At 40.9% G+C, this 27,355-nt stretch overlaps 1 protein-coding gene and 1 long non-coding RNA gene across 20 annotated transcripts in view; one reads left to right on the top strand and one right to left on the bottom strand.

Moving 5' to 3' along the window:
• SORBS2 (sorbin and SH3 domain containing 2) overlaps window positions 1–14,104 on the top strand; it is a gene marked incomplete at its 3' end in the record, with an annotated part of 183,422 nt that extends 169,318 nt beyond the window's left edge. For 6 of the 16 annotated variants that reach the window (XM_081926499.1, XM_081926495.1, XM_081926494.1 and 3 more), the window contains 3 exons: window positions 8,306–8,355; window positions 12,487–12,593; window positions 13,809–14,104. In XM_081926499.1, coding sequence (XP_081782625.1) covers window positions 8,306–8,355; window positions 12,487–12,593; window positions 13,809–13,870 — 219 coding nt within the window. Of the gene's footprint in view, window positions 1–984; window positions 1,795–3,777; window positions 3,973–5,986; window positions 6,095–8,305; window positions 8,356–12,486; window positions 12,594–13,808 lie in introns of those variants that run through there. The other 10 variants (XR_014172053.1, XR_014172054.1, XR_014172055.1 and 7 more) reach the window with 5 other exon arrangements.
• LOC309378434 overlaps window positions 1–27,355 on the bottom strand; it is a 95,355-nt gene that overhangs the window by 31,121 nt on the left and 36,879 nt on the right. The window lies entirely within an intron of this gene.

The raw sequence follows: 27,355 nt of genomic DNA, 5'->3' as shown, positions 1-27,355 counted from the left end.
CGCTAGATAGACCAGTGGTCTGATGCTGTATAAGGTGCCACCCTTTACCCCTAGAGTTGATTTCAATCATTCCAAGAATTATCTCAAAAGTTTTTCTTTTCTTTTCAAATGAAGGATTAATTTTGAGTTTTAATAACAAAAACTACATTTTCAGTATTTACTGAAGCAATGGATATCTACCGATGCAATATACGTATGAATCCCAACTCTTCCCGTTGTTACAAAAAGGACCTTTATTTTGCCAGAAGGAAACTTCAATCAATATTTAATTTTACAATATGATTCAGCCAATAAGGATATTCAAAATATATGGCTGTGTGTGTTTACAATAATTGTCTATGATGTGCAATAAGTAGCATCGGAATGCTGTATACTTTCGAAAGACATGTAATTATACGTCAAATGCAGTATGCAGTTGTATTTAAAATGTTTCTGCAAAGTTTCCATGTCAAGTGATGATTTTCTTTTAATGCTTGCACAACCTGAGATTGCCCAGTTGGTGTTAATATTCACTAGTATTTAATAGTACCCCAATCTGAGCTGCATTAATGTTTTTTTGACAGCACCACTCTGCTCTAAAAATAAGAATAGCCATGGTTTGGGGAATTCTGGCAATAACATTTGGACCGTTAGTCATAGGCTTACTAAAGGACAGTAGAGAGAACATAACTCTCATGGATCAAATTCACTTCATGAACTCAGTGATTCAGATCTGTCTTGATGTTTGACATTTAAGCTCTGGGCATGAACCTGATACAGTTTCACTTTTCAGATATGCTTTCTGCTCTTCTGATTCATGTGATAATGATTTCAGACATTTATGCTCAATGAAATAATATCCTATGGCCAGGAGATGTCATAGGTTGTGTGAGTGTGTGAGTGTGTGTGTGTGTGTGTGTGTGTGTGTGTGTACACACACACACCTGAGCCCATTGCCTTTTTTTTACTTTGTTTTAATTTCTATGCTTTCCCTTATTTCTCAAGTTGGATTCCAAAGCATCATCCCCTCCTCTCAGGTACCGATCCTCTCCTTGTCCAGATTCTAATAAAGGGAATCTTCAGGCTGTCACCGATGAATGGTTGTCACTGACTCTTGCCGTCACACCTTCAAGTACACCTTCCCCAACTCCTCCACCTTTTCCCAAACTCTTTCTTTCTGATTTAGAGGAACTTGGCGCTCTAGCTTTGACAGGTCCGCAGAGCGTGCTGGGGCATTCAGATCATATCACTCCTCAAGTAAAGCATGACCATTTTGTTCCAATTACCTCACCAAAGGCTTCCCACTCCTTCCCTGAATCTCCAACTTCACCTCAGCCATTTTCTTCATCTGCCTGTAAATCACCTCCTCCAGCAACCTGGTTTCATGACAGCGTGTGTAAGCCTGTTACCAATAGTGTAAATCTGCGCGAAAGTAAATGTAGCAATTTCAGAGAGCTGAGAGGAAGCCCCACCACCAAGGAAAGGAAAAATTTCTCACAAACAACTCCGGAAGTTCAAGGAATAGCAGGCCCTGCTCTTGTTCTCTCCAAAGAAGACCCATTATTCAGAACCCTGACGGAGACTGACGAACCAGAAGAAGAAATCTGTGAAGAGCTGCTAGCGATAATCCAAGGGGGCCGGTCAAAATGTAAAGATTCAGGTTTCTACAGGCGTGCCCCTGATGTAACAGAACAACTGGCAAGGCTTCACATAGAGGAAGAGCTGAGCCATGACAATTTAGAGTCAGTCATATCAGTTAAGAGAGAACCTATGATACCTTGCGAAGGGGACAGTTCACCAGATACTAAAAAAGAGGTATTTAAACTTCTTAAGATAAACTCCTACATTCTCATCATGAATTCAAGTCTTAACTTTCCGTTGTGTGTGTTTCTGCCTGCATGTGCCTTTCTAGTATAAACTGCAATATTTTGAGAACAGTAGAATGCACATTAACACACAAGCCCTCTCTCCAGTTCTTTTATTTTGGAGATGGGAAGAAATGTCACATTGTAATTTAGTTTACCCTAGCTGAATAAAGTCTCTCCTTCCTTCCTTCTGGAGCTAGCCGCCATTAGTTGCGGCTGTCATCAGGAATGAAAAACCATTGGTTGCTTTGATGGGCACTAAGTAGTTTGGCACAACTCCTGGTCAAACTAGAAGACATGCCAATGTGATCATACTTTCCTAGGGAGGAAGGAGTGTAAAATCTGTCACCCCCATGCAATTTCCCCAATACAAATGCTCCACCACCAGACCACAGCGGCCAATTTGCCCCAGAAGGGGAGATGCTATTTGTAGCTATACCATCTCTTCTCCTATGGCAAACAGAAACTTCTGGCTTTTAATAGATAATTAACACCTCTCCTTCTACACACGGCACTGATTCAAGTCCCACCACCGTGGGATGCTACTTATTCAGACACACACCTTTAACATGCCATCTAGTTTTGTCTCGAAAACTTTACAGTAAGTCATTCAGGAAATACCCATTTATTTATAGGTCACTCTCTTGTTCAGAAGTGACCAACATGTCCTCCGGATGTCATTGAACTAAAATTCCTGACAGCCTCAGCAAGCATTGCCAGTAGTCAGGTAACAGTAATCCAACAGCATTTGGAAGGTACTGCATTGGCTACCCTGATCTAGTTAACTTGAACAATTCCCCATAGGTTTCTGATATAAAGGAAGCATTACCCAGAATACCCATTAAAGTTAATGCTGTTTTATACTTTATACCTACACATGGTGTGTATAACACTGAATTCCTTGAAATGTGAGCAAGCCACAAACAACTTCTGCTTACCCCACCACATGAAGGGTGAGGGTAGCCAGTTTACACAATCATTGAGCACAGAGCTTTGCTTGATAACAAAAAAAGAACCATCTAGCTTTAAAAACTGCCAACTGGCAGCGGTTGAGTCTGGCCCCAGCGCCATTTTAATTAGTCCCTGGTGGTTCTACTGAATTTTAATCAAGTTGTCATAAAATGTTTCCTACAGTTTTACTCATAAGAAAAGGGGGGAGGATTTTTGGCTTGTAAGATTGTCTTCCATCTAATGTTACATCTCTCTCAAGAATTTGTATGTAGCATCCCAGCTGTGGAACTAGCCATTTATAATGGCCTGTCCAGTGTTTGTTTTCCAGCATCACCACTGTGCGCACACACAAGCAGCAAAAATAGTGTGTCTGTTGTGGTCCCTGGTCACTTGCATTCCGCTTGAAGGTTTAGACTTGCTCCCAACGGTGTTAAAGCCTGAACCTGCATGGAGTGATCAGTTTGCTGACAAAACATGCTTCAGGCCCTTTTCTGAGAAGCAGAATATGCCTTCACCACCTGAAAGAATACAAGCATTGGCTATCCTTGTCCAAGAGAGACAAGGGCTGCAATCCAGCAAACATTTTCCAGGCATACTTGTTAACTCTACATGCACAAGTCTTTTCTTTTCCTCCCTGACCTTCACTGTAGAATGCTTTCTAAATGTGGGAGCATTTAAGAAGCAGCTTGCTGCACTGTGAGGTGCAGGAGCAGGGACCCACTATGCCAGGAACAGGGAGCTGCTATTCAAGTAAGCAGATAGGAAACAGTCCTGCTGAGCACAGAGATCGATCCATGTATTTCCAATAATTGCATTGTCCTATATGTACTCAATTAACCCTACTGAACACAGCAATGGGTGGGAAGGTTGGGGGTGTCTCATTTCCTTTCACTGGGGGTGGTGCAGTATTCCTCTCTCTGCTTTATTGCTCCCTTTGTAATTGCTCTTCTGCTCAATTACTGTCTTTCTTTAAATGTTTAAGCCAGCTTCACTTCCCTATGAGACGCAAGCACCTTCTACCTCTCCTTCTTGCCTTGCTTCCAGTCCTCCATTTCACTCAGCCAAAACATCTTTCTCTGAATGCGTTTCTACATCTTCCAAGCCTGCTGTCACCCACTCACCCCCTCTCCTTTCCAAACTGTCATACAGACAGGAGAAACATTCGCCAAAATTAAAGGTAACAACAATATCTGTTATAATATGAAATGCTGCATGCCTTCTCAAATGCCTGACATTCGAGAAGCCTGGAGGTTAACCTAATAATTTAAAATCAGATTTGATGGTGACTAACATTTAATGGCATAAGCATGCAGTCAGATCAAAACGTTGCAGCACCAAGTATTTAAATGTACACCATTCACCAAATACTCCAATCTTCAATACACTGGTGCAACTGAGCAAAAGTTATGTCACTACTGAAACCAGTGCATCAGAATTATGACATGCCAAACAATATATATATAAATCAGCAGAGATAAAATTTTGGCACACAGAATCATTCATAGTCCTTACTTCCTACATTTTTTCTTGTATATATCTAGATTTATTCCTCCTTAATACTATTAAGACATTTGCTATACAAACTTTTATCAGTAAGGACTTCATCCAAAGCCCTTCATCCAATCTGCTGGAAAATCACTATTGACTTTTATGGTGTGGACTTTTATCTACTCAGCTGGTATGAACATAAATAACTCATTAAAATCCTGAACAAGCTACCTAGCATGCATATGTATTTCTTATTCTTATAGCAAGCATATTCATTCCTATTCTTGAGAGCCAAATTACACTTGCCTGCCTGGCTTCCCAGCCAGTTCTAGGAGTACACAAAGCCAGGCTAGAATTGAGACACCAGCATAGCTGGGATCCCCATACACATGACAACTTACTAACTAGGGAGAACCATGGTCTTGGAAGTCCCAATGGGAATGGACAAGTGGAAGAGGCTATCACAGGCCTCAGATACCTTACCATTCCTACCAGCAAACAGATAATTAGACGGCTCTCTTTTTGATAACACACCTAGTCTCATAGGAAAGGACTCAGGAGGCCCAGGGCTTCTTGCCAGGTTGGTGTTGTGTCTCATCATGGAGCACCTGGTTAGACCCGGCCTAGGTTGATACCACTTCCATATTGCTCAGTTATAAAGCATGCATAGCAACCCTTCTGAAATCACATACAGACATTTTAGATCAAAAGCATACCACACATCTGGAATCATGTGGGGGGGAAGGTGTAGCCAATCTGAACTGAAATCTCATTATTCCCTTTCATTGAATTATGCTATTCCTACCAACACTGGTCAGCCACTCACAGTAGCACAGTCTATTCACAGATATCCAATCCACCATTCCAGGAATTCCTGCAAGAGAATATTATTCATGCACTGCTTATGCTGCTACGAATCCAGTTAGCATTTTAGCCTGTTCTATCATTAGCAGGTACTACAACTGAAACAAGAACTAGTGTAATGGCACTGAGAAATAATAAATCATTGCTTTTTGACTCAACAAAAAAAAATTACTTTGTAAGAGTGCTTTTGAATTTTGCAGGAGTATGTGACCCACACTGTCTGCTTCAACACTTATTGGAATGTGCAAAGGCACTCTTAGAATCCTGTAATTGTTTTTTTTTCCACACCCATCTTCTCAGTCAAGCTTTGGAATCTACAGTAATTTAAGGAGGCATCAGCTTCCTCTCCCTTTCATATATCACTTCCTCTCTACTTACATTCACTCATGCAAAAGACACATTGAGATGCTTAGAATGCAGGTCAGATTTTCGCAATGAGCTCCTTTTAATCTCTCGAGAGTTATAATGCCTCAGCTACTAATATTTTCCTCCTAGCTATGAGTGCTGTTTGCTTTTGAGGTTGCTCCATTATTAAACTTGAAAATGTACAGTGCTGCATTTTGTGATAGGATCTTCTGCCCCAGGTAGACTGGTAGGCATTGCAATTTTTAAGTGCTTGAGGACGGGGGTGGGGTGGGGGGAGTGTGGCATTAAGGAAAATGATCATCATAGCTTTGCGACACAGTGGATTAACAGATGTGCATGTCTTTTTGCACAAGGGCATTTTGGAGATTTGAAAGCTGGTTTGTGCAGCTTGCAAGTGAGAATGATATGACAACAGTAAAATTGCCCGTCTAGACTTTTAGATGAATTGACCCCCATGTTTATGGTTTTTCCAGGCCGATTTAAAAAGAGAGATATTTGTCACCGGCAAACCTCCTCGTAGCCCTGTAATGACAAGGAGATCTTGCAGCTCGCCAGTCAGAGGGCACAGCTATTTACATAGGGTATGGTACCATATGGCCCTGATATTGCCAGGTTTCCCCTAGCATAAGGAATTTGGTTTCTCATTGTGAAGTCTGGGGCTCACATGCTTAAGTAAATTCTCTTTAAAATGGAAAAAGCTTAAAATGGAAAATGGAAAAAATTCTCTTTAAAATGGAAAAAGCTTGAGTGATAAAAGTGTGGAGGCCACAGGAAGCTGTGCTTGATTTGGACCGTTCTGCTGGGGAATTGTAAATTGCAAGTATGTGTGAAACAGCCCTAAAAAGAAGCAATTTCTCTAACCAATCTGTGTTTAACTCTCCCTTCCTTCTTAAGTAGTTCCTCTCATTTCTAAGTATCTTACTTATGAGACCATTTGCAAAGGCTAAATAAGAAGACCTCATTCGTAATGTCTGTGTTGCTGTTCCTTGTTGTTTCCAAATGCATGATCGCACACACACACACCAAAATATTTTGCTGCTATGGCAACATGTGTTGCACTCACTTGACGCCATGCCTTTTCATCGCACTGATTCTCTGAGCTGCCATCTGCATCAGCTTTTTCTTGCTTATTCACATTAAGCTGCATCCTCTATACAGTACAATCTCTTATTATAATTTCCCATACTCTGTCTTTGAAAGTAATGTGTGTGATTTCTGCATTTTATGTACAAACCAAATGTTATACATATTTGAATCTAATCGTTTTTGTATACATTACAAACTTCATTTATCTGAACTACAAGAGAAGGAGTCAGGGATGATGATGTTTGCATTAAGAAGTTTATGTTTGAAAAAATGTAAGTGTTCTTATAGTGTTACAATCATGTACAGTTACACGGAAAAACTATTGGATACTTATTTATGAGGCTTAATTGTAAGTAGCAAGGGCCTTTTACCAAGAAAGCTATATTCTTTTCTCATCAACCATTTGTTGACCATATGATCCCGAGACTTGATTACTTTACTGTACTCTTGATAGACCCATCTTGAAGACTAGTTAGCGTCTATAATTGGTACAAATCATTGCAAGTCCAGTCCTGCAAGTCCAAGGACTACCTTTCTCTCACATTTAAGATGGAATTGGGTTATACTGATCTGAAAAAGCTCAGACTACATTGTTCACTTCATGTCCATCATTTGTGGTCCATTCATAAAATCAGGATCAACATAAAATCAAACTATGAGACAGTTACATAAATATACCCTAATAGCTGTTCTTTTGAACTGTGAACTTCAAGTCATGAATCCTAAACCATGGATTCCCTTTTATATTTTGAAAACATCCATATTTATTTTGTTACACTAAGTCTGCTGGGTATTTATGTATGTTTACTTACCTTTCTGTTCAATAAAGGCAGTTTCTTTTATGTTAAAAATATTCAGTTTGTTTTTCAGAACTTAAATTAATGCCAATCCGTGGTGGGAAATGAAAATTGCTTTTCAGCTTTTTATACTGGCATTGGTTACCATTTTCCCCTTAAAAGGCTACATGTTGATAATTTATCTGCATTCTTTTAATAATTTGTTTTTCTCTTTTCTCATTTCCTATGGGATAGTTTATTTTTGTTTTTTTAAAAAAAAAACCTTCCACAGTCCTCTCAGAACTAGGCAGTATCATTAACAAACATAGCATGTGGTAGTTGCCAATTAGATATCTGAGAGTACTTTTGCAAGAATGTGGTATTGAGCAATCATAAGGAATGGCTGCTTGTTCGGTCAGTGTTATTCACACTGATTTGCTTTCTGCTTGTCTGAGGCTCCTTGTTTGGATTAAAATTGTATATTCATTTGTGCATTTTATAGACTAGCAGTATATATGACACTTAACAGCTTTCTTTGGCATGGTGATATTTATGCTGATGATAATTAGGGTTGCAAAAGGTGTTAAAGAAATCCTAGCATCTCCTCTTTTCTTTTACGCTTTGGGGGTTGGTTTGCTTTGCTTTTAGTTGTTTAATTTATTTGTGAAGCAGACAGCCAGTAAATGAGGCCTGCATCAAAAATATCCTACTTGGCTCTATGTGCTTCTGCATTGTGACCTTTAGCTATTTGTTAAACTGTTTTTATATGCAGCCTCAGGACCAGTAATATGGGGAGCATTGTTGTTGTTGAGCACTTGGTGAGCTGTGCATGGTGGTCCTAGGGGTGCAAATTATATAGGACTGTGGAAAGCTATACCTGGATTTGTAACCATTTATACTCTTATTACATTTCAACTCATTTCATTTCAGCCACAGCGCCCTGTGTTTGCTCATGAAAATATACACAGTGGGGGGGAACCGTAAGTATTTTAATCTACTAAAATTTTTATCTAAATGACATTGGTAAATTTCTAGTGTGGTTGAGTAGGGAGTATTTGCCATCCCAGAAGCTGTCTACTGAGGCAGCTTGCATCCCATGGCACAGCAGTGCATGGACAACATATGTGTAATGATATGGGCGGTGTTGGCTGTCCCTTCAAAACATGCTATCTGCCTCTGACTCTCACCATTGACTCATACATAGACCCATGACCCATACTGCCATTCATTAAATGCTCCTAAAACTCAAGAGCTCCTGTTCATGCACAAGAGGCATAACATCAGGAGCATCCCTTTCAAAGTGAGTTGAAGTTGGGTTGTGCACGTTGGTCATGAACATATTAGAGAGATTTTTCAAAACTCTATGGCAAGGAACAACTCTATGTTGTTATCTTCAGTCAAAGTGATATTGGGTATTAGGCAGAAGTGGGGAGCATCGCTGCTGGTTACTGAGAGGCAAAGGGATGAAGTACAGGCTGCTCAGTGCAGTGTGAGCACAATGGCAAAGCCAATCTGCCACTGCATCTACACCACACTGAGCTTCCCCTGCCCTCCCCATCTCAATAACCAGCAGCAACACCTGGCACTGGGAACCTAGGTGAGCAATGCACCACCTCACTAGTACTGTTAGCAGGGTTGGAAAAACTCTCTGAATGAGACCTTGGAAAGCTGCTCTGCCAGTCAGGAGAAACTGTACTGGCTAGATGGCCCATTGGTCCAGCTAAGTAGAAGGCAACTTCATTTTTTGTGAAAATCTAGACAGACTTCATTTGCACATAACAATGCCAGTGGAAGTTGTGCAAGTTGTGTAGCTGGTGTATTGCATCATTTTATTCAGTTGCCGAAAGCTTTCCTTTTATAGCTCCTTTGGAGTGTTAAAATCTGAACATGTATCACCATTACTGAAAACAATTTAACAGTTGTAGTTGAAATTCAAGCACACACAAGTAAATGTCATGCTAATTAAGTTGTTACACTGAATATTCTGGCACCTCTTAGTGGTGACAGGCAACTTACAAATTACTGATCAAATTCACTTTTGGCACTTAATGCAATTTTAATCTCAGAAATGAGTTATATTTCCAATTATGATGGGAAGTGAATTAGGTTATGAGATTTATACATAAATACCTCCTTTGTTAATGTGTTGGACCATAGTACTTAAAGTAGGAAAAAGTCAAGAGTAAGTCTGCAAATGGTGTAGAGAGGGGAAGCTTTTGTATACCAACTGCTTAGAACCACAAATGGGGAGAGTGCTGTTGCACTCAGATGCTTCTTGCAGGCTCCCTATAGGTTTCTGGTTGACCACTGTGAGAACAGAATGAGCCTTTGTTCTGACTTGGCAGGGCTCTTCTTATATTCTGGAAAGAAGACATGACTGGTTGTTCCTGTTCAACATTCTCGCTAGTCAGTCAATAATTTCTAACAGTGAAGCAAAAGATCTGAACACTCAGTATATTAGATCTATTTTACTTAGTTACTGCACAACCCTGTAACTCTTCTTACAGCATAGTAATAACAGCAGACAATAAAAAGAATGCCAGTGCACAATCCATCACAGTTGGGCACATTTCAGTCCATTAAAATTTAAATTATCCAGAATCCCAGGATGGGACAGCCTTACTAGGGCTCCTTCCTATATACACATGCACCTTTATCTTTTAAGGACTGCATGAGCTCTCCATCACTTGTGTGATGCAGCAAGAGAGGACTCAGTGGACATAGGTCTGGTGCTGTCACAGGCACAAACCAATAGGTGCCTTGCCCAGTTCACATTTCATCTGGCATTGGCAGATTGCTGAGATGAACTAAGGAGGAGGTGGTAGGGAGAATACATTTGTTTTCCCTAAGGAACAAAGTATTACGAGTTTATCTTTAAGAAATGTAGTATCCACACAATAGATACTATGGCTTGGCCCTAAGGAAGTTAATTTAAGTAACTTCATGGAAGGAAACATTCCCTATCCTCATTTTCGCCATGCAGTCAATTATGCCCCCTGAAAGGATGGGCTAGGGAGTGTCAGGAGTCAGAATTAAGCGCAGGTCAGCAATAAAAAACATGGTGTCAGTGCAGTTAAGTCTTTATTCAAAGGAACCAAAACAGTGCAGGCCTAATGATCCCAGCAACTCTTCCCTAGGCTTGGGCAATATATGACCCAGGACCGATATGAGGGTAAGACTGTGATGGTGGTTTCACTCAGCGGTATATTGCTAGTGAAACCACCACAGTTCCTGAGTCCCTCTGCTACCAGCACAGCAAGGTAGCAGGCAGGACAGCTTGTTCCTCCCTCCTTTTCTTTAAACTGCTTGGCTGAGGAGCACATGGCTGCCCTCACCTCAGCCAAGCAGTTTTATGGAGCCCCCAACCAGCCACCAGCTGGCACGAGCCAGTGGTGGGGTGGGGGCTCCGTTAAACTGCTCCTGCTCCCCAGCTGAGGAAGCATTCTTCTACTTGCACACAAGTAGGAGGATTAGGGATCTCAGGCTGATGTGTGCAAATAAGACCCCATCATTCTAGCATGTGCATGCGCTGGATGAACAGAGATTCTGCTTCATGCTGCCTGGCTGAAAGGGCTGTGCCAGCAAAGGCAAAGGGAGCCCTGATGACGGAGCCTGTCAGGTTCAGTCTCAGCACTCCTTCCATCTTCAGGCAAGGAAGGGGGAGAGCAAGCAGCCTCTTTCTCTGAGGAAAAGGAAGCCACTTCCCTTCCCCCCCCCCACTCCTTGCCAGCAAAGCTGAAGGAGCCCTGCAAACGGAGCCTGTCAGGCTGTGTTTGCAGGGCTCTCTCCATCTTGGGGAGTTGAGGGCTAGCTCAGCTGGGGGGTGGGAGCCTTCGTGCCAAGCAGCGGGCTGGGGCCAGCTGCATTCGCCCCAGCCTGCAAAGCCCTGGGGTAAAAGCAGCTTAGTCCCTGCACAGTGAGAGCTGAAGCGGTTTCACCCAGGGTCTCACAGGCTGGGGCAAACGCAGCTCTTTCAACATAGCGATATATCACCAAACAGTGATGTTTGGCTGGTGATACAGTGCAATGTTGAAAATCTAATACTGCCCAGCCCTAGTCTTGCCCCAATCAAACAGCTATGAGGACTGAAGGTCCCCACCTTTCCACCACTTTCTAAGGCTCCACCTCTGCAGGGTCTTCCCCAAGCAGTCGCAAACTGTGTCTGCACAAAACCAATCTCCGTTCTTTTCATTTCTCTGCATGTTCTAGGATACTAGGGGGAGGGGAGCTGGTCACAAGAGGAGAGGTGTCTCCCTCAACTCTGCCTCTTGCCCAACCTCTTCTCCAGCCTCAGAGTCAGAACTTCTCTCTGCCACAGCCTCTTCCTGCTCACTAAACTCTGTTTTCTGCTTCGAACACCACCTCCCCCCAGTCTGCTCCTCCTCCTCCCTTGGACCATTCATTGTTGTCCCACCACCAATCCCCTGGCTCTGGGGGTTCCCCAGGTGGTGCCTCCCACCACTCCTCTGCATCCAGCCAGTCCATGAGAGGGAGCTACTGGGGGAGGGGTGGGAAGCATCCCTTCCATGAACTAACTTATATTCAAATCCAAGACTAGTTTTGGATAACTCTTCCTCCTTCGGTAGGCCTCCCCCCCCACACACACACATATACAAACTACTCGTCCCACATTGTTCAAGAGAGTCCCCTGATTCTCCAGATAGACTTTGGTGGGTGCAGGTAGTCACAGAGATTAAGGGACAGGGAACTTCTGTGACCTTGGTGAAGTTAACTTACCTTAGGATCCAACCTCTGTGGAAAGATGTCTAGATTCCTTTGGCAAATTAGTAAACAACTGCCTGGTTATTATATGAAAATACAGTCATGTAGAAGAGAATGGGAAGGAAGATATAGGGAAATGATCAGAGCTTAACTGTAGCTGATTGACAAGCTAACCAAATAAATAGTAAGTTAGAATAATTTGCATTTCTATAGAATATTCAAGTGCTCAAAGTACTCCATATGCATAATGAGTTGTAGTCTCTACATCAACCTGTAAGCAACCTATTTATAACTTCAAAGGACTATTATTTAACAAGCTTTTCCAGCTAAGTAAAAATGAAAGCTGCTCAATTTTTTTTCTTTAAATGCATCCATTTGTCCTGTTTAAGGTTTCAGGTTCTGTATAACTATACTCCTAGGAACGAAGATGAATTGGAGCTCAGAGAGGGAGATGTCATTGATGTGATGGAAAAATGTGATGATGGATGGTTTGTGGGTATGTTAATTTTAAATTTAGTAGTGCTCTAGGATATATGTGCTACCTCAGAGATTGCATAGCAGGATACTCTCAGTACTTTGTGGCTGGCAAATCAGACTTCATGAGATACCTGCAGTGACACTAAACCTGTTAGAATCTTTTCAAAAACCTTTGGTATGAATTGTATTACACTGTTTAGAAAGAATGTGGCAAGCATTAATTCCTTCACACACACAATGCATATCATCCCCTTACCCAGAGTTCTGCAGATGCTGTAAAGCACGCATGGAGCTTGCACAAAGGGCCAGCTCCAAAAAATGTTTTGAGCTTCCCAAATCCCATAACCGTTTGTATCTGAGTCACTGATAATAAAGCAGTATGCCAACCAGTGTAGGATGTTTGGGCTCTTGCATCCCAAGCATGAGCTGTTGACTGGCAAGGTTTACAGATGACCACTATATGAGACCTGGCCAAGTCAGAGGCAGTGTGTATTCATCTTCCTGCTTCTAACTGGCGGGATTGCTTGCTTGACATGAGAGCACACCCTCAGAATTCTCTTGCACCACTGAGATTGCAATATTCAGAGCTCAGTGGCTCCCTCCATTTACACCTCAGCAAATGCCTGGCATTGACACATGCTAAGCATTGGTCATAGAAGACTTCCCCATCAACTTTGATGGAATAAGCATTTGAGTAACACTTGTTCCCTGTTAAGAAAGCACTGTCCAACAAAACTGAATATAGGACTTGGGAAGAACCATGGATGATATCAGAGGTTTCTTCGAAGTTTCAACTGCATCTACCTGTACTGCTGAAGAGTCAAGCTGCATTTTAAAAACATCTTGCCTCCTCATCAATGTGAGCTGCTGTAATTAAAACTTCCAAGAGTTCTATGTTTTTCCTGTTTTGCACCTGCAGCTTAGGTGTAGGCAACTTTGACTCTCCAGATATTGCTGAACTACAGCTCCCATTATCTCTTACCACTAGCCATGCTGGCTGGGGTTGAAGGGAATTGTAGCTCAGTGACACCTGGAGGGCTAAAGGTTCCCCAAACCTACCATGGCTTTATTGAATGTGATATTTAATTCCCTTTTGCAATGTATTATTCCATGTTTTCCAAATTACATAGCTGAATATACTAATGAAGGATGCTAAAATGAAACGTAACTATTTTCTCTAGAGAACAATAAGTTACCACTACTGCCATGTTTCACTTATTACTTCTACTTTCAGGAACCTCCAGAAGAACAAAATTCTTTGGTACTTTCCCTGGAAACTATGTCAAGAGGCTGTGAAATGTTGCTTATTTTTTTCCTACTTATTTATGCTGCATTTCTGCAACACATCTGCATATAAAGCTGCTAGAAAACATGCTCCACCAGTCTTCTGTTATGCTGCTTTGCAATTCCAGGTAGAAGTCATCTAGTTCATCCTCACCATTCCCATCCTCATCCGCCAGCCAGCAGTATTACCGTTAACAGCTACAATGGGATAACACAGCTTTTATGAAACAAGAAGAATTAGTTCAACCTTTAGTACATCTTTTTCTGTGTGCATTAAATATTTGCCTGCCCCTACCAATCTGAAATATGCCAAGAAGAAAAAGCTTAATGGAAGGTACTTTGTGACACTCCAAGTGGTTATCCATATCATTTGAGGGAAATTGCAGTACTGTCCTTAAGAAAAATGTTTTATCTTCTTTCACCTCATATATAGAACAGGTTGTGGTTTACTACTTTTCAACCATTGTTTTGAATTTTCACATTCTTTTTAAGCTCAGCAGCATATGTTGCTTTTACGTTGCTGTGTCACACATTTGCCTGTTTTTAACTCATTTGCAATATAGAATAATCACTCAGACATATAGCTTCCATGGCCTTGTATGTTGCAACATATGCAGAGTGGTTATAAAATTTTGAGCAGGAATAATTCAAAAGGGGAATTGCTCTTAATAGTTGACAAGCCATGACTTCTGGTTGGATCTCAAAGATTTCATGAGGCTTGAGTGAATGGAGGTCATACATTGGTTAAATCCCCCGTTTCCACAGCTAAGAGCAGCTTCATGCATGAAGCTATTTGCAAATACAGTAAGCACAACTTGCACTTCCTGCATCTGTACACATTAATGTCCGGGAGGGCATGCAGATGTTCCTAAAGCAGTGTTCTCTCTCCATAGAGAAAATATGTGAGTTATACATCTTCTGTATTTGCATATGTTAATACCCTAAGTCAGGAGAGAAGTATGCATGTCTTTGCAAGAAGAAGTAGATCTTCCTATTGCAAGTGCAGCATACACCTCTGTCTCTCTCTACAGGGAAAATGTTTAAAGGCCCCACTTCCAACATCAGCTATATGGGCAAACTTATCCCAAAGGAATCCATGTTTACTGCTTAATATTAAAGAAGTGTACAAAACAAAAATACTGGGAAACAATTAAGCAAACTAATAATGAAATTGTTGATGTTGTATGCTTCTCTACTACATCAAAAATAACCTGAGTTCAACAGAATATCTGAAAGTCTAGTACAGTATTCAACATTCATTTATCATACAAAGTTTCTACAACAAAAAAACCAATATCCAGTCACAATTATACTGCAACACCGAGTTGGGGGAATTCTGCAGAAAGTATCACACAATGCTTTTATTTTTTCCTACATACGTATACACATACATTAATAAACCTGAACAATATTTCCTTCCTGGCCCTCCAGCATTAAAAGAAAGAAACAGAAAGGCACAAAAATGAACACAGGTACATTTGGGTGGATGTAATGAAATAGTATCAAATATTTGAATTTAGTATTTGTTTTCCTTATGCAAAGAGAGGCATCAATAGTGTATGAAGGAAAACACATGATTTCCCGCATCAATGGCTTTATGTAAGAGTCCAGATTTGGTTTTGCTGGCACCATATAGAAGGCAAAAACAAAACAAAATCCTTTTCTGGGTAAAGGACAGATCTTCTCACAAATATTTGTAGTCTTGTAGCATTTTGTACATATGTTTGGTTTTTTTGTACAGAGCCATTTTATTGTTGGGGTTTTTTTGAAGAAGAAGAAAACCTACCCCCTTCCACTAATAAATATCAACATTTCCTCGTCTTCTTTACCCTGTTCCTCCTCCCAAAGTATAAGCACATTTGGATAGTGCAATTCTGTAAAATAGCATTTGCTGCAAAAGTTTTATGAAGTATAATATGGTTTTACCAGCCAAATCTTTAAAAAATGTACATATGTCTTTATTATGGAGAAATGTCAGTAAGACAGACAATAAATCATATTTGTGCAGCATACCTTTATTACTGCAAATTTCATGGCAAAAGCTTTATATTTCAAAGGCTTTCCATTATAAACTAGATGTGCATGCAGCTTTGCTGTGAAATCAATACCTATCTTTGATGCCATTTATGATGGAAGACTTAAATGTCTGTTGCCTGTGATATTTTAAAAAAGCACTGTTTCTATTCTCTATCTGATTTTAATAGAACATTTTTCATACCTGGCTTTCAGGTAATTGACTTTGAATTATTACATGCAAAGGGTCTCTGTGTTTTTTCCCTTGAATAGACTTCTAATAAAATTTGCTTGGAGTACACTGGTATGCCTTTTTGATTAGCATCCTTACTGAAAAGCATCACACATTTAAGTTGAATATGCTGGAATTAAAATCCTGAACAGCAAGGTTCATTATCCTATAAACAACAGAGGCACCAGAGAAAGCAACGACACAGTGCCTTTTCTGCTTCTGCTGCTGCTGCTGCTGCTGCTTCTACAACAAATAGGATATCATTTACCCAGTGTGGTTCCTCTTTATCACATAAACAGGACAATGGCCTATATCCACCAACAGCATACAAATAAATATGCCTAACTTGACCCAAAAACCTATCCCACCGCACAAACATGCAAACAAGTCACACTGCAACCAACTGAACGCAACCAACCGAATTCTGAACCCTCCAACCTCTCACAATGGCAATATCTAAACAAAGGACCTATCCACGTGTCACACTAGGCAACAGAATGAAAGAGCAACACCCCCATCTTTCTCCTTTCTTATTTCTCCCCTTCTCATTTCCCCCAACTGTAATTTTCTCTGTTTATTTGCCTGTTTTGTAACACAAGAAAAACTTTAATTAAAAACAAATTTTAAAAACTAGGATATCATGACCCCAGGCAATGATTTAATCTGGGGAAATAAAGAGACTGTAAGAATATAGGCATTATGCTGAAGCTAAGCACAGCACACATGCACAGCTAGCAGGAAAACGGTCACACTTTATGGTTGATCTGTGTGTTCAGGAAAAACAAAGTATAGTTCTTATACCACACATCAGTCTACAAAGCTCAGAGTATTTTAAATGCAAAGAAAGAAACCTACAGCAAATGTTTCATTCATTTTTATCAGGAATAATCACAGAGAGAAAAATGGGTGGAGATAGTATATGGCATCATTGTGTCATACAAAAGTGTTGAATGGCAAATGCTGATGATAGCCATACTGTATGCAGCAATTGTTTCCCATCCATTAAACATGACTCATCTTCAAGCATGGGGAATAAGAAAGGGAGTAATAATAAACAACAAAGTGTTAAGCTGCTCTACAAATACAGTATATTTTCTTGGCCATAGAATCCTGGACTCTGAAGCATTGCAGCGAATCTGTGTCCCACATTTTAATATTGGCATGTCCCAACAGCCCTGCATAGCATTCAAAGGAGCATCATGCATACTTTGCTAAAAGGTTTATTCCTAAAATGACCACTCCACAATAATTAATTTTGTGCACAAAGTGCTACTGTCTGGCTTTTAAAGTGCTAGAAAGTCCCTGTAGAAAGTGGAGCTTTAAGTCAGGCTTGCCCACCTGTCAAAATAGTCCTCCACCACTCTAGCCTCTTCTTAATTCTTTTGCACATTTTCTGACTTTCCCTATGCTAATCTGTCACAAACAATGCTAATCTGTTAACCGCTTCATTATCACCTCTTACCTGCAGAGCAAGTAAGGTTTGCCAATTACTGTGATGCATCAGCAGGTTTCCTAATTGTTGCTCCTTTAAAAAAGGTCCTGGAGCTGTGCTCCCCTCCATTCTCCCTCCACTATACAGTCTGTGTTAGTTAGAGCATGGTGCTATTAACACCAAGGTTGCAGGTTAAAGTAAAGTGAATAATTTAAATCCTGGAAATGGCTAGATTCTAAATAAAAAAATTCTTCGGGACTCTTAAGTATGATGGCATACAAGGTACAACATTTGAGACCTTCAAATTAGCTCAGTTGGTTAGAGTGTGATGCTGATAAGGGTTTAATCCCCATACAGAAGAGCTGCATTGCAGGGGGCTGGACTAGATAAGCTTTGGGGATCTCTTCCAACTCTGTAATTCTATGATTAAACTATTTTACTTGGCTTAAAAATCTAATTTTTATTTGACCCCTCAGCTTTTGTTACATCCCAAGCAATGCCTGCAAATAAATACGGTTTAGTTATTTGGTGGGAAATCAGTTATTATGGTGTAAGTATTACAATTTAAGCAATAGTGTGGGAAGATGTCAAGGCAAGCAAAACCTGTATCTCAGCAATGACAATTTAAAAACAATCTGATATTTCACAAAAGAGTGGAGGAAAGCACCAGCTGGAGCATTATGCTGTCCTTGTTTGTATGTTTTATCCTTCATTCCACAATCTAGACCCTATCTTTATCTAGAAATAATTTTTAAATTCATGTATTGTGCCTACACTCCACACATTTAAAGCACCTCTTTTGCCCCGAAGAATCCTCATAACTGTAGTTTGCTACAGGTGCTGGGAACTGTAGCTCTGCGAGGGGTAAGCTCTAGCTCCCAGGATCCTCTGAGACAAATAATATGTTCTAAAGTTTGCATTGTTCTCTCCTCCACCTGCAATATGTTCCTTACTAACAACCTTGTGAGGTAGGTTAAGCATGGGGAAAGTGACTACTCCAAGGTCAGCCAGTGAATTTCATGAATGGATGAGGAATTTGAACTTCAGTCTACCTAACAGCAGTCTAACACATTAACCATTATACTACACTGGCTTCAACAAAGGGAAGGAACTGCAGAGAAATCACACCAGCCAAGAATACATCAATAGGCCAAAGAAACTGGAGTAATAACTCCTTATACTGTATAACCTTTTCTGGCCAAGTTTGTACAGTAATCTCTGCAAATCAGAGACATATCCTTGTTGGCTATAGATTCCTCCAATAACCCTCAACAGCCTGGCAGTGTCTCCATTCACTACACAAAAGTTGGTGGGAAGTTTTTACAGTTCTTATATAATGCAGTGGGAATTCTTTAATGCCTGCAATGGGTTAACAGGAACATGGGGTGCACATTTAAAAAACAAAATGATCTGTCACCAAACATGAAATAGCACAGAGCTATCTGAAGAAGCATTAAGTAAGCATCTTTCCAACAGGGTTTTAGGTCACTGCTATTTTTATTCCCTTGGAAGAGCTGCAGGTATGTTAGTGGGGTAGCCTTGAAACTGGCAGAGTTGTGTCAACAGACAAAATATAAGCATTTAGCTACTGAACTGTCCTTCAGACAATGCCTTATTCTTAAATGTGCAAGGCAAAATGTGATCATTTGGCAATACCCCCAAAAACATCAATTCAAACTCCTTGAAATACTAAGTCTGTTTCAAGTTCCTGCCAAACTAACCGTCAACTACATGTGGTTTAAATACATTCAAAGTAACACTAAAATGCTGCAAAGCCTCTCAAAGTGAGAACCAGTTCAAATTTATTCTTGTATTTTTATAATAATATAGCTATAAAACTTGTGACAAGCTCATCATCTAATATGAACAAATTAAGTGGACAAAAGGAACTAAGATGCAAAACACTCCTCTTACAGGGAAGCACTGTACAATTGCCTTAAGGAAAAGTCACCTCTCCTCAAAATGATAATTTAGAGCCAGAAAAAGCCAACCAAAAGAATCAAATCACATATACCCAAAGAAGCTTTTTGATTTTGGAAAAAAGGCAAGAAAGGGGAGGGCATGACAGAGGTGTACAAAACTATGCCTCGTGTGCAGAAAGCGGATACAGTGAAGTTTTGCCTTCCTCTCTCCAAGGTCATCTAACAAAGCTGAATGTTGGAAGACTCAGGCCAGATAAAAGGAAGTACTTCTTCACTCAGTGCATAGTTAATAGTATGGAATTCACCTTCAGAAAATGTAGTGGTCACCAACTTGTGTGGCTTTAAAAGGATAAATCTATCAATGACTACTAGTCATGATGGCTGAGTACTACTTCCAGTATCAAATGCATTACACCTGAACACTAGTTGCTGAGGAACACAAGTGGGGAGAGTGCTGTTGAACTCATGTCCTGTTTCTGGGCTTCACACCGACATCTGGTTGGCCACTGTGAGAACAGGATGCGGGACTAGATATGTCCTTGGTTTGAGCCAACAGAACTATTCTTTTTGTTCTTAGGGATTTTTTTTCACAGCTGCCATAAATTTTTATCTGTTTAAAATCAAATTTAAGTGGCTTTTGGAATACTCTTAAGCCAGTTTAAATCAACAGATAGGCAGATGGTTAATGAGGTAAACATGGGTCATCTGGAGGCAATTACCCCAAAGCTGTAATTTGGCCTGTAAGCCACTAGCTGCTGTCCACTGGCACAATGCACAACCACATTATTGGCAACCTCTTATTTCCACCAAGAGAGAAAGGTTGTAAGATATTTGGAGGTGTGCATAATTATTTCCAAACATGTGATTTGCCACCCTTCCACAATCCACAAATACATACAAAATGAAAACACTGCACCGTGTCAAACAATAAAATCTAAACTGCGGATAAAAGCAGTAAAGTGTAAAGGTACAGTTGTTAAAAATGGTTAAAAAGCTCTAGAAAACAAGATAAAAAGAGTTTTGCCTGGTGCCTACCAAAAGAATGTTTTTCCCACTCCCTAATCACTTCAAATGGCAGGGGCACCCAGATAAAAGACTCTGATTTTGATCTTTGTGTACAGGCAGGCTAACGTAATCCTTCAGGTATCCAGACATCAATCCATTTGGGGCTTTAAATGCAAGCACCAGCACTTGAATTGTTCTTGGAAACATACCAGGAGTCAGCACAGTTGTTTTGGGCATTGGAAAAGCACAGGCTAATAGCTGTATTTTGTATTAACAACAGTTTCTAAATAGTCTACAAGGGCAGCCATGCATACAACACATTACAAAAGCCAGCTCTACCATTAGGCAGATTGAGACAGACATCATTAGGTCAAGTGCTGAGGGCCAGGGAATGACAGAGCAGTGTGTGCCCCACATGGCCTGCTCTGTGCCACCAAAGCTAGCCTGTTGCATTCAGGTACAATGGAGGATGTTGTCTCATTGCTAGTGCCAAAAAAAATTTGACTACCACTCTGGCTGGAATATGGTGAGGCACCACCATCTTGCGCTTCTCCTGAGTCAGCAAAATGTCTTTGGTCACTCCTGCATTGCAGCAGTGAAATCTGGAGATTATGTTGCATGGTTGACAGCCTTCCTCAACCTCAGGTCCCCACATGCTGTTGCACTACAGCCCCATCGTCTCTCATCATTTGCCATGCTGGCTGTGGATAACAGGAGCTGTAGTCCAACTGGAGACCCAAGTCTAGGAAAGGCTGCTCTACTGACAACACTCTTACCTCACTTTTGTTGTTGTTGTTGTAGTAGTAGGGATGGAGAGTCTCTTCGAAAGGATGACACTTTGCACTAACAAGATACTGTCAGCGCAACAGAAAGCAGTTGCCCATCTTTGACAATGTATCAGGGAAGCGGGGAGCTATGCTGAAGCTCTATTTGAGGTATTCACTGGGGGGAAATGGATATTCATTTCAATTATACTATCTCAAGCTAAACACAAGTGTCACTACTTAATGCTACCATTTAACCTAACTCCCCTTCAGAGAAACACACACAGCTTCCTGGTCTGGCTCCCCTTCATTACATACACAAACCCTACAAAACAACAAGAACCCACCGACAGCATACCCATCAATATGGCTAACTTGACCCAACAACCCTCTGCCTCACACATGCAAACAAAACACACTGTAGTCACCTGAAGGCAACCAACCATGCCCTGGGCCCTCCAACCTCTTTCACCACCAATGAAAACTAATAAATTAATAGAAAGAGAACCTACTCATGTGACGCTGACATAAAAACCTTGCACATACGCTATGTAAAAGAATGAAAGTTCACTACCCCCCTTCTCTTTCCCCCCTCACTCCCCACCTCTCTTCTCTCCCAACCTTATACTGTCTGTAACATTAGTGCCTCACACTGAATATAACTGATCTGTATAAAGGATTATATGAACAGAAAGCAGAGACGCTGTATGTACTTTCCTAACCCAATAAAATATTTAATAAAAACATTTTTTTTAAAAAAAAAAAGAAACCTACACAGCTTCTGAGAGTTCACCAAGCATTGCTGTCATGTTTTCAGTCTTCTCACTCTATCTTTAAAGCCTACAAAACTCTATCCTTAAAGACAATAAAACTCACTTTATATCAGTGGAGAAGAAATAAGATAAAGATTTGCTGCTGGTTAATTGTGTTTGGAAATGATAGTGTTTCCTACTTTGAGTCTTCAAGAATGAGGTGAGGTAAAAGGTCTAAATACATAAATAAAATACTTTTATAAAATGCAATTGCTGAATCTCTGTGTGTGTGTGTGTGTCTGCCCACCCTACATGTCATGCAAAATGTTTGAAACCAATAAGAAACTCAAGGAGAGAAAATGAAACTGCAGTGCCAAAGCACATAGGCAGCTCCAGGAAAGGGCTATTTATGCTCTGCAGTTCTGCACAACTTAGCTCTGTAGCAAGCGCTGATTCCGGGATCTTGTGTACAATGTGGAATTCTGGGAATGTAGTCTGTGATAATCCATGGTTGGGTGATGTCATATCTAATCTAGGTTCTGGTACACAGAGGTTTCCCCTGGAGCAAAATAGCATTCACTTGCTGAGTGGCACTGCAGAACTGCTCCTGAGTGACAACGTGGAACGTGTTAAGTTTCTTTTTTGCTCTGCACACTTCGTTGGTCAGCTCAGCAGTACATTTTGTCCCAGAATAGTTACATGGTGACACAGATGCCAACTATTGGTTCCTTTTCTGGACTCCCAAAAATCCTCTCTTAAAAAAGAAAAGAAAAAAGAACTACAACAAGAGAGCTGTTGTGATTGTAGCACAGTGGTACTTCGGGTTACATACGCTTCAGGTTACAGACGCTTCATGTTACAGACTCTGCTAACCCAGAAATAGTACCTCAGGTTAAGAACTTTGGTTCAGGATGAGAACAGAAATCGGGCTCCAGCGGCATGGCAACAGCAGGAGGCTCCATTAGCTAAAGTGGTGCTTCAGGTTAAGAACAGTTTCAGGTTAAGAACAGACCTCCGGAACGAATTAAGTACTTAACCCAAGGTACCACTGTAGTTATGAGACTGAGGTACAAACCAGTAAAGGTCTGCTTTGAATCTCTGTCACAAAATCACTAAGTGGTTTAAGTAAAGCAAACCCAATCCTCACCCATTGTCTCCCATCTTAAATAGGGGGCTAATAATACTGACCAGCTTTACAGGATTGGGGAAATACAAGACAATCCAAGGATATATCTTCAAACATTTTAGGACAATTCTTAGGGGGAAACCATAACTGTTGAAAGGAATATAATACTGCTTTAAATATATAGTGCCGATAAGGTCTTTGAAAAGGGCTATCACATAATAGTCCAAATGTATTTTCTTCTGCTCCAGCACATACAACCCAAACCAATGGATTCAAATTACAAGAATAAGGATTTAGACTAAACTTTAGAAAAAACTTACTGATGAGGTGTGAACTGTTTGACCTTGGAACAGACTGACTCAGAAGGTGGAGGACTCTCCATTAGAGGAGTTTAAGCAGTGGCTTGGGAGCCACCTCTCAGGCATGCTGTAGAGGTAGGTTTGTTGAACTGTAAGGGGATTGGACTAAATGACCTTCACTGACCCAAATCCAGGATTCTATGATCTGATGAAGTGGACACTAGTGTCTACAAAAGCTTATGCCATCATAAATGTGTTATTATTTAAGGTGCTGCAGGCCTGTTTCTTGTTAATAAAGCCTAAGTGAATGAAAAATGTTCTGCCCTGGTCTTATTTGAAATTTCAGAGAAGCTAACAGAGGTTTCTATGGGCTTCTAATCCACATCTGGGCAGCTGCTTAGCTTCAAGAATGCTACAGCATTAGGTGTTCTCAGACCATTTACTGGGCCTAGTTCCTGTGTTAATTTGCTTTTCTGCAAAGCAGATGGCTTTGAGTACTTTCCTGAGGATGTACCATTATTGCTCATTATAAATCTATAGCCCTGCTTTTAAACTGCACAGATTTCACTGAGACAGATTAATGAAGGTGGTTATTTGGGTGACTGGACAAATAACAACTGTGGCAATTTCAGGAAGATCACAGGGGGTGCAGCAGTCTTGCTCCATTAAAGTCAAACATTGTTTTTTTGCCAGCTGGTTTTCATTTTTCATTTTCTTGGTTAAAATACGGATTGCCTTCTATGTTAGCTATTAGTCACCTATTTTTGGCTGCCCTTGCCCCAGAATAATTTCATATCAGAGATATTGTGGTAAATTAAAATGACAGCAACCAAACACAGTTGCTTATTGGAGCATTGTTTAAAGGGGGGCCAGGGCTAGCATCTGTGGTGTGCCCTTTGAAGGCTCTGTGGGGCTGCCCAAGAATCAGGGCTGGCCTAAGGCATTTTGGCACCTGAGGCAAACCATAAAATGGTTTCCCACCCCAGGCAATAAGGACTGAAGGAACAATGGGAGAATAAATACCTACTTCAGAAACAAGGGTGGGAGGAGACCAGCAGTGCCTCCTATTTGCCAAGAGCAGCAGCGGGCAATGCACTTGTCCCCCTGCAGATCCAGCCACCTGAGGTGGTCACCTCACCTTGCCTCATGGGTGGGTTGGCCCTGTCAAGAATGCTGCACATTGATCTACACTTGGTTATGAGCCCAGCCTGGAAGAATCCAGTGGGTCAAAGGTGTGGCCAACAGAATCTGGAGCTTACTTGCTTTTCAGTCAGTTAATATGACTCACTAAAAGAATCCAGAGCAAATGCTCCATCATTCAAACTAGAATTTCCTTCCAGGGATAGGCTATGTCCCAAGAACAGGAGGCTGTAATGTGAAACAGAAAAGAATACATGAAGTGCCCCAAGACGCTTCAGGATTCCAGGTACTATAAGACTTATTAAGGACTTATTTTGCCAGTTTGTTTCATTGACACTGATTCATTTGTTGTCTTCTTCTTCTGACTTTCAAACTGACAAAGTTTGATATCTTTGAGCAGGTAAATTTAGCCTCTTCTCACATTCTCACACCTCTGTTAAATGCCACAAGACACGAATAACAGCTATTTAAGAACTCTGTGGACTTTATGCATTCTACATTCTCTCAAAATTCTGACAGTGCAAACAGAGACTGTAGTATTGATCCAGGTAGCTTATGGAACTGTACATGATTTTAGTTCGCCAAGGATGTGGATAAACTAACCATCTTTAGTACAGTAATGACAGGTGTCTCCAAAAACAGTCAAAGATCAGAAAGCAATAAGGTAATTTTGCATTCCTGGAGGGTTTAGCATGCAAAACCCAATACAATCATGAAAACTGAGCTCTTGTACATCCCATTAACTTCATTTGGAGGGTTAAGAAGAAGTGCTTAACTTTGGCGAGAATGTGCCATAAGTGTTTGCAAAGGTAATATCACACAGACAAGTTCAAGCACAGTGTGAATTCCTCCTCCTATTTTACTGCATTTTTCGTGATGTGGCAACAGCCTTCTCAATTTCTAAAGACTGAACTTTGAGAACAACAACTAAAGACACTAGGCAAGACACATTAGGATTTTGTCCTCTTCTTACCATCTCATATTTTTTGAATTGGTCCTGCCTATATTTCTCACATGTACTTCTCCAAAGTAGTTCATCTGTAGAGCCAATCCCTGTTTACTCTAGAAACTATTTTATCTGGCAACTCTATTTATGAAACACACAGACCCCCTACCCTAAGATTCAAGTTACATTCTGCCTTGTGTGAGTGGGCATGTTTGCTTATGATTTCAAGCAACAAGCTGGAGCAGCTCCCTCTATTTACTCACAAGTGGGTGCACCAGGTGGCCTTTTCAAGGTCCATGTTTGTTTTCCTTGTTCGTCTTTGCCCTGTGACCGCTTCCTACATGTACATAGTATGCTCACAATCTCATGAAAGATGGCGCAGGGACAGACAAGAGGCAATGAAACAACGAGAAGAGAGGAGAGGAGAGGAGAGGAAGGACTGATGCAGATCCCTGGTTAGCCTCATACAACACTATGTTGAAAGAAGAGAGGGGTGGAACCTTATATCTTATCTACAGCAATCTCTGAATGACTACATATGTCAACTCACTGAAAAGCCTGAGTATGACTAACTAGATTCTGTATCTGCCAAACTGCTGGCTTGTGTCCCATCCCCAGACTGAAAACATGTCACCATATTTGTCTTGCAGCTGTTGCTGTTTGTTAAAAGCCAATAAACAAGGCCAATTTTTCTATGGCAACCATGGCTAAAACATTAGCCATGTCCCCAATCAAAGCTGTGAAAAAATGTCACCAAGACTCAAATGTTATCAACTGATTTATCCCAGCTGTAAAAATGTAAGAGAACCTACATCCCTACTGACCAGAGTCAGTCCTACTGCCTCAGGTGTCACAATACTAAGCTGTCATAGTAGGTTCCAGAACACACACTGGCACTTCAGCAGGCTGGTGTTAGTTTCAAAAGAATTTTTATATTTAATACCACTTAACAAAAACATAAACAAAAAAATTGGAAAATGTCTCCTTAAGATTTTCAGTTATGAAGAAAGCAGATATTAACAAACTGGCTCAACCAATTTCATTCAGATCATCTCCAAACTGTCAGTAAAAGGTAAAGGTAAAGGTACCCCTGACCGTTAGGTCCAGTTGTGGCTGACTCTGGGGTTGCGGCACTCATCTCGCTTTATTGGCTGAGGGAGCCGGCGTGCAGCTTCTGGGTCATGTGGCCAGCATGACTAAGCTGCTTCTGGCGAATCAGAGCAGCGCATGGAAATGCCGTTTACCTTCCCACCGGAGCGGTACCTATTCATCTACTTGCACTTTGACGTGCTTTCAAACTGCTAGGTGGGCAGGAGCTGGGACCGAGCAACGGGAGCTCACCCTGTGGTGGGGATTTGAACCGCTGACCTTCTGATCGGCAAGCCCTAGGTTCTGTGATTTAGACCACAGCGCCAGTACTGGATTCAAATACATACCAGGAAATTTAGATTTGCTCAATTAAAGTGGATTAAAGCAGTCTGTCACCCCAACACAACAAAGGCATTTTTGTAAAAGTGGGGGTTTTGTGCTTAGGACAGTGACAGGGAAATGCACTAACAATGAATGGGATGAACGAACGATTAACAGGAAGGCATACAAACGTTGAAGCAGCAATTTAGACTAAATGCTCAATGTCATAGCAAACAAATCTGAGCAGCGTAAAGCAAACAACGAATGAATATTCAATAAAGACTCGCCTAAGGCTGAACACTCACCCTATATTTCCTCCAAAGAATCCCGGGAGCCACAGTTTACACCTCACAGAGCTACAATTCCCAGCAGCCTTAACAAACCACAGTTCCCAGGATTCTTTGGGGAAAGTCATGTGCTTTAAAGGTGTATACAGCTATATTCTAACCTCCATGC

Source organism: Podarcis melisellensis (assembly GCF_964234715.1).
Source record: "Podarcis melisellensis genome assembly, chromosome: 9".
Classification (NCBI taxonomy): Eukaryota; Metazoa; Chordata; class Lepidosauria; order Squamata; family Lacertidae; genus Podarcis; species Podarcis melisellensis.
Note: the sequence above shows the minus strand (reverse complement) of the source record. Positions and strands in the feature narration are given on the sequence as shown.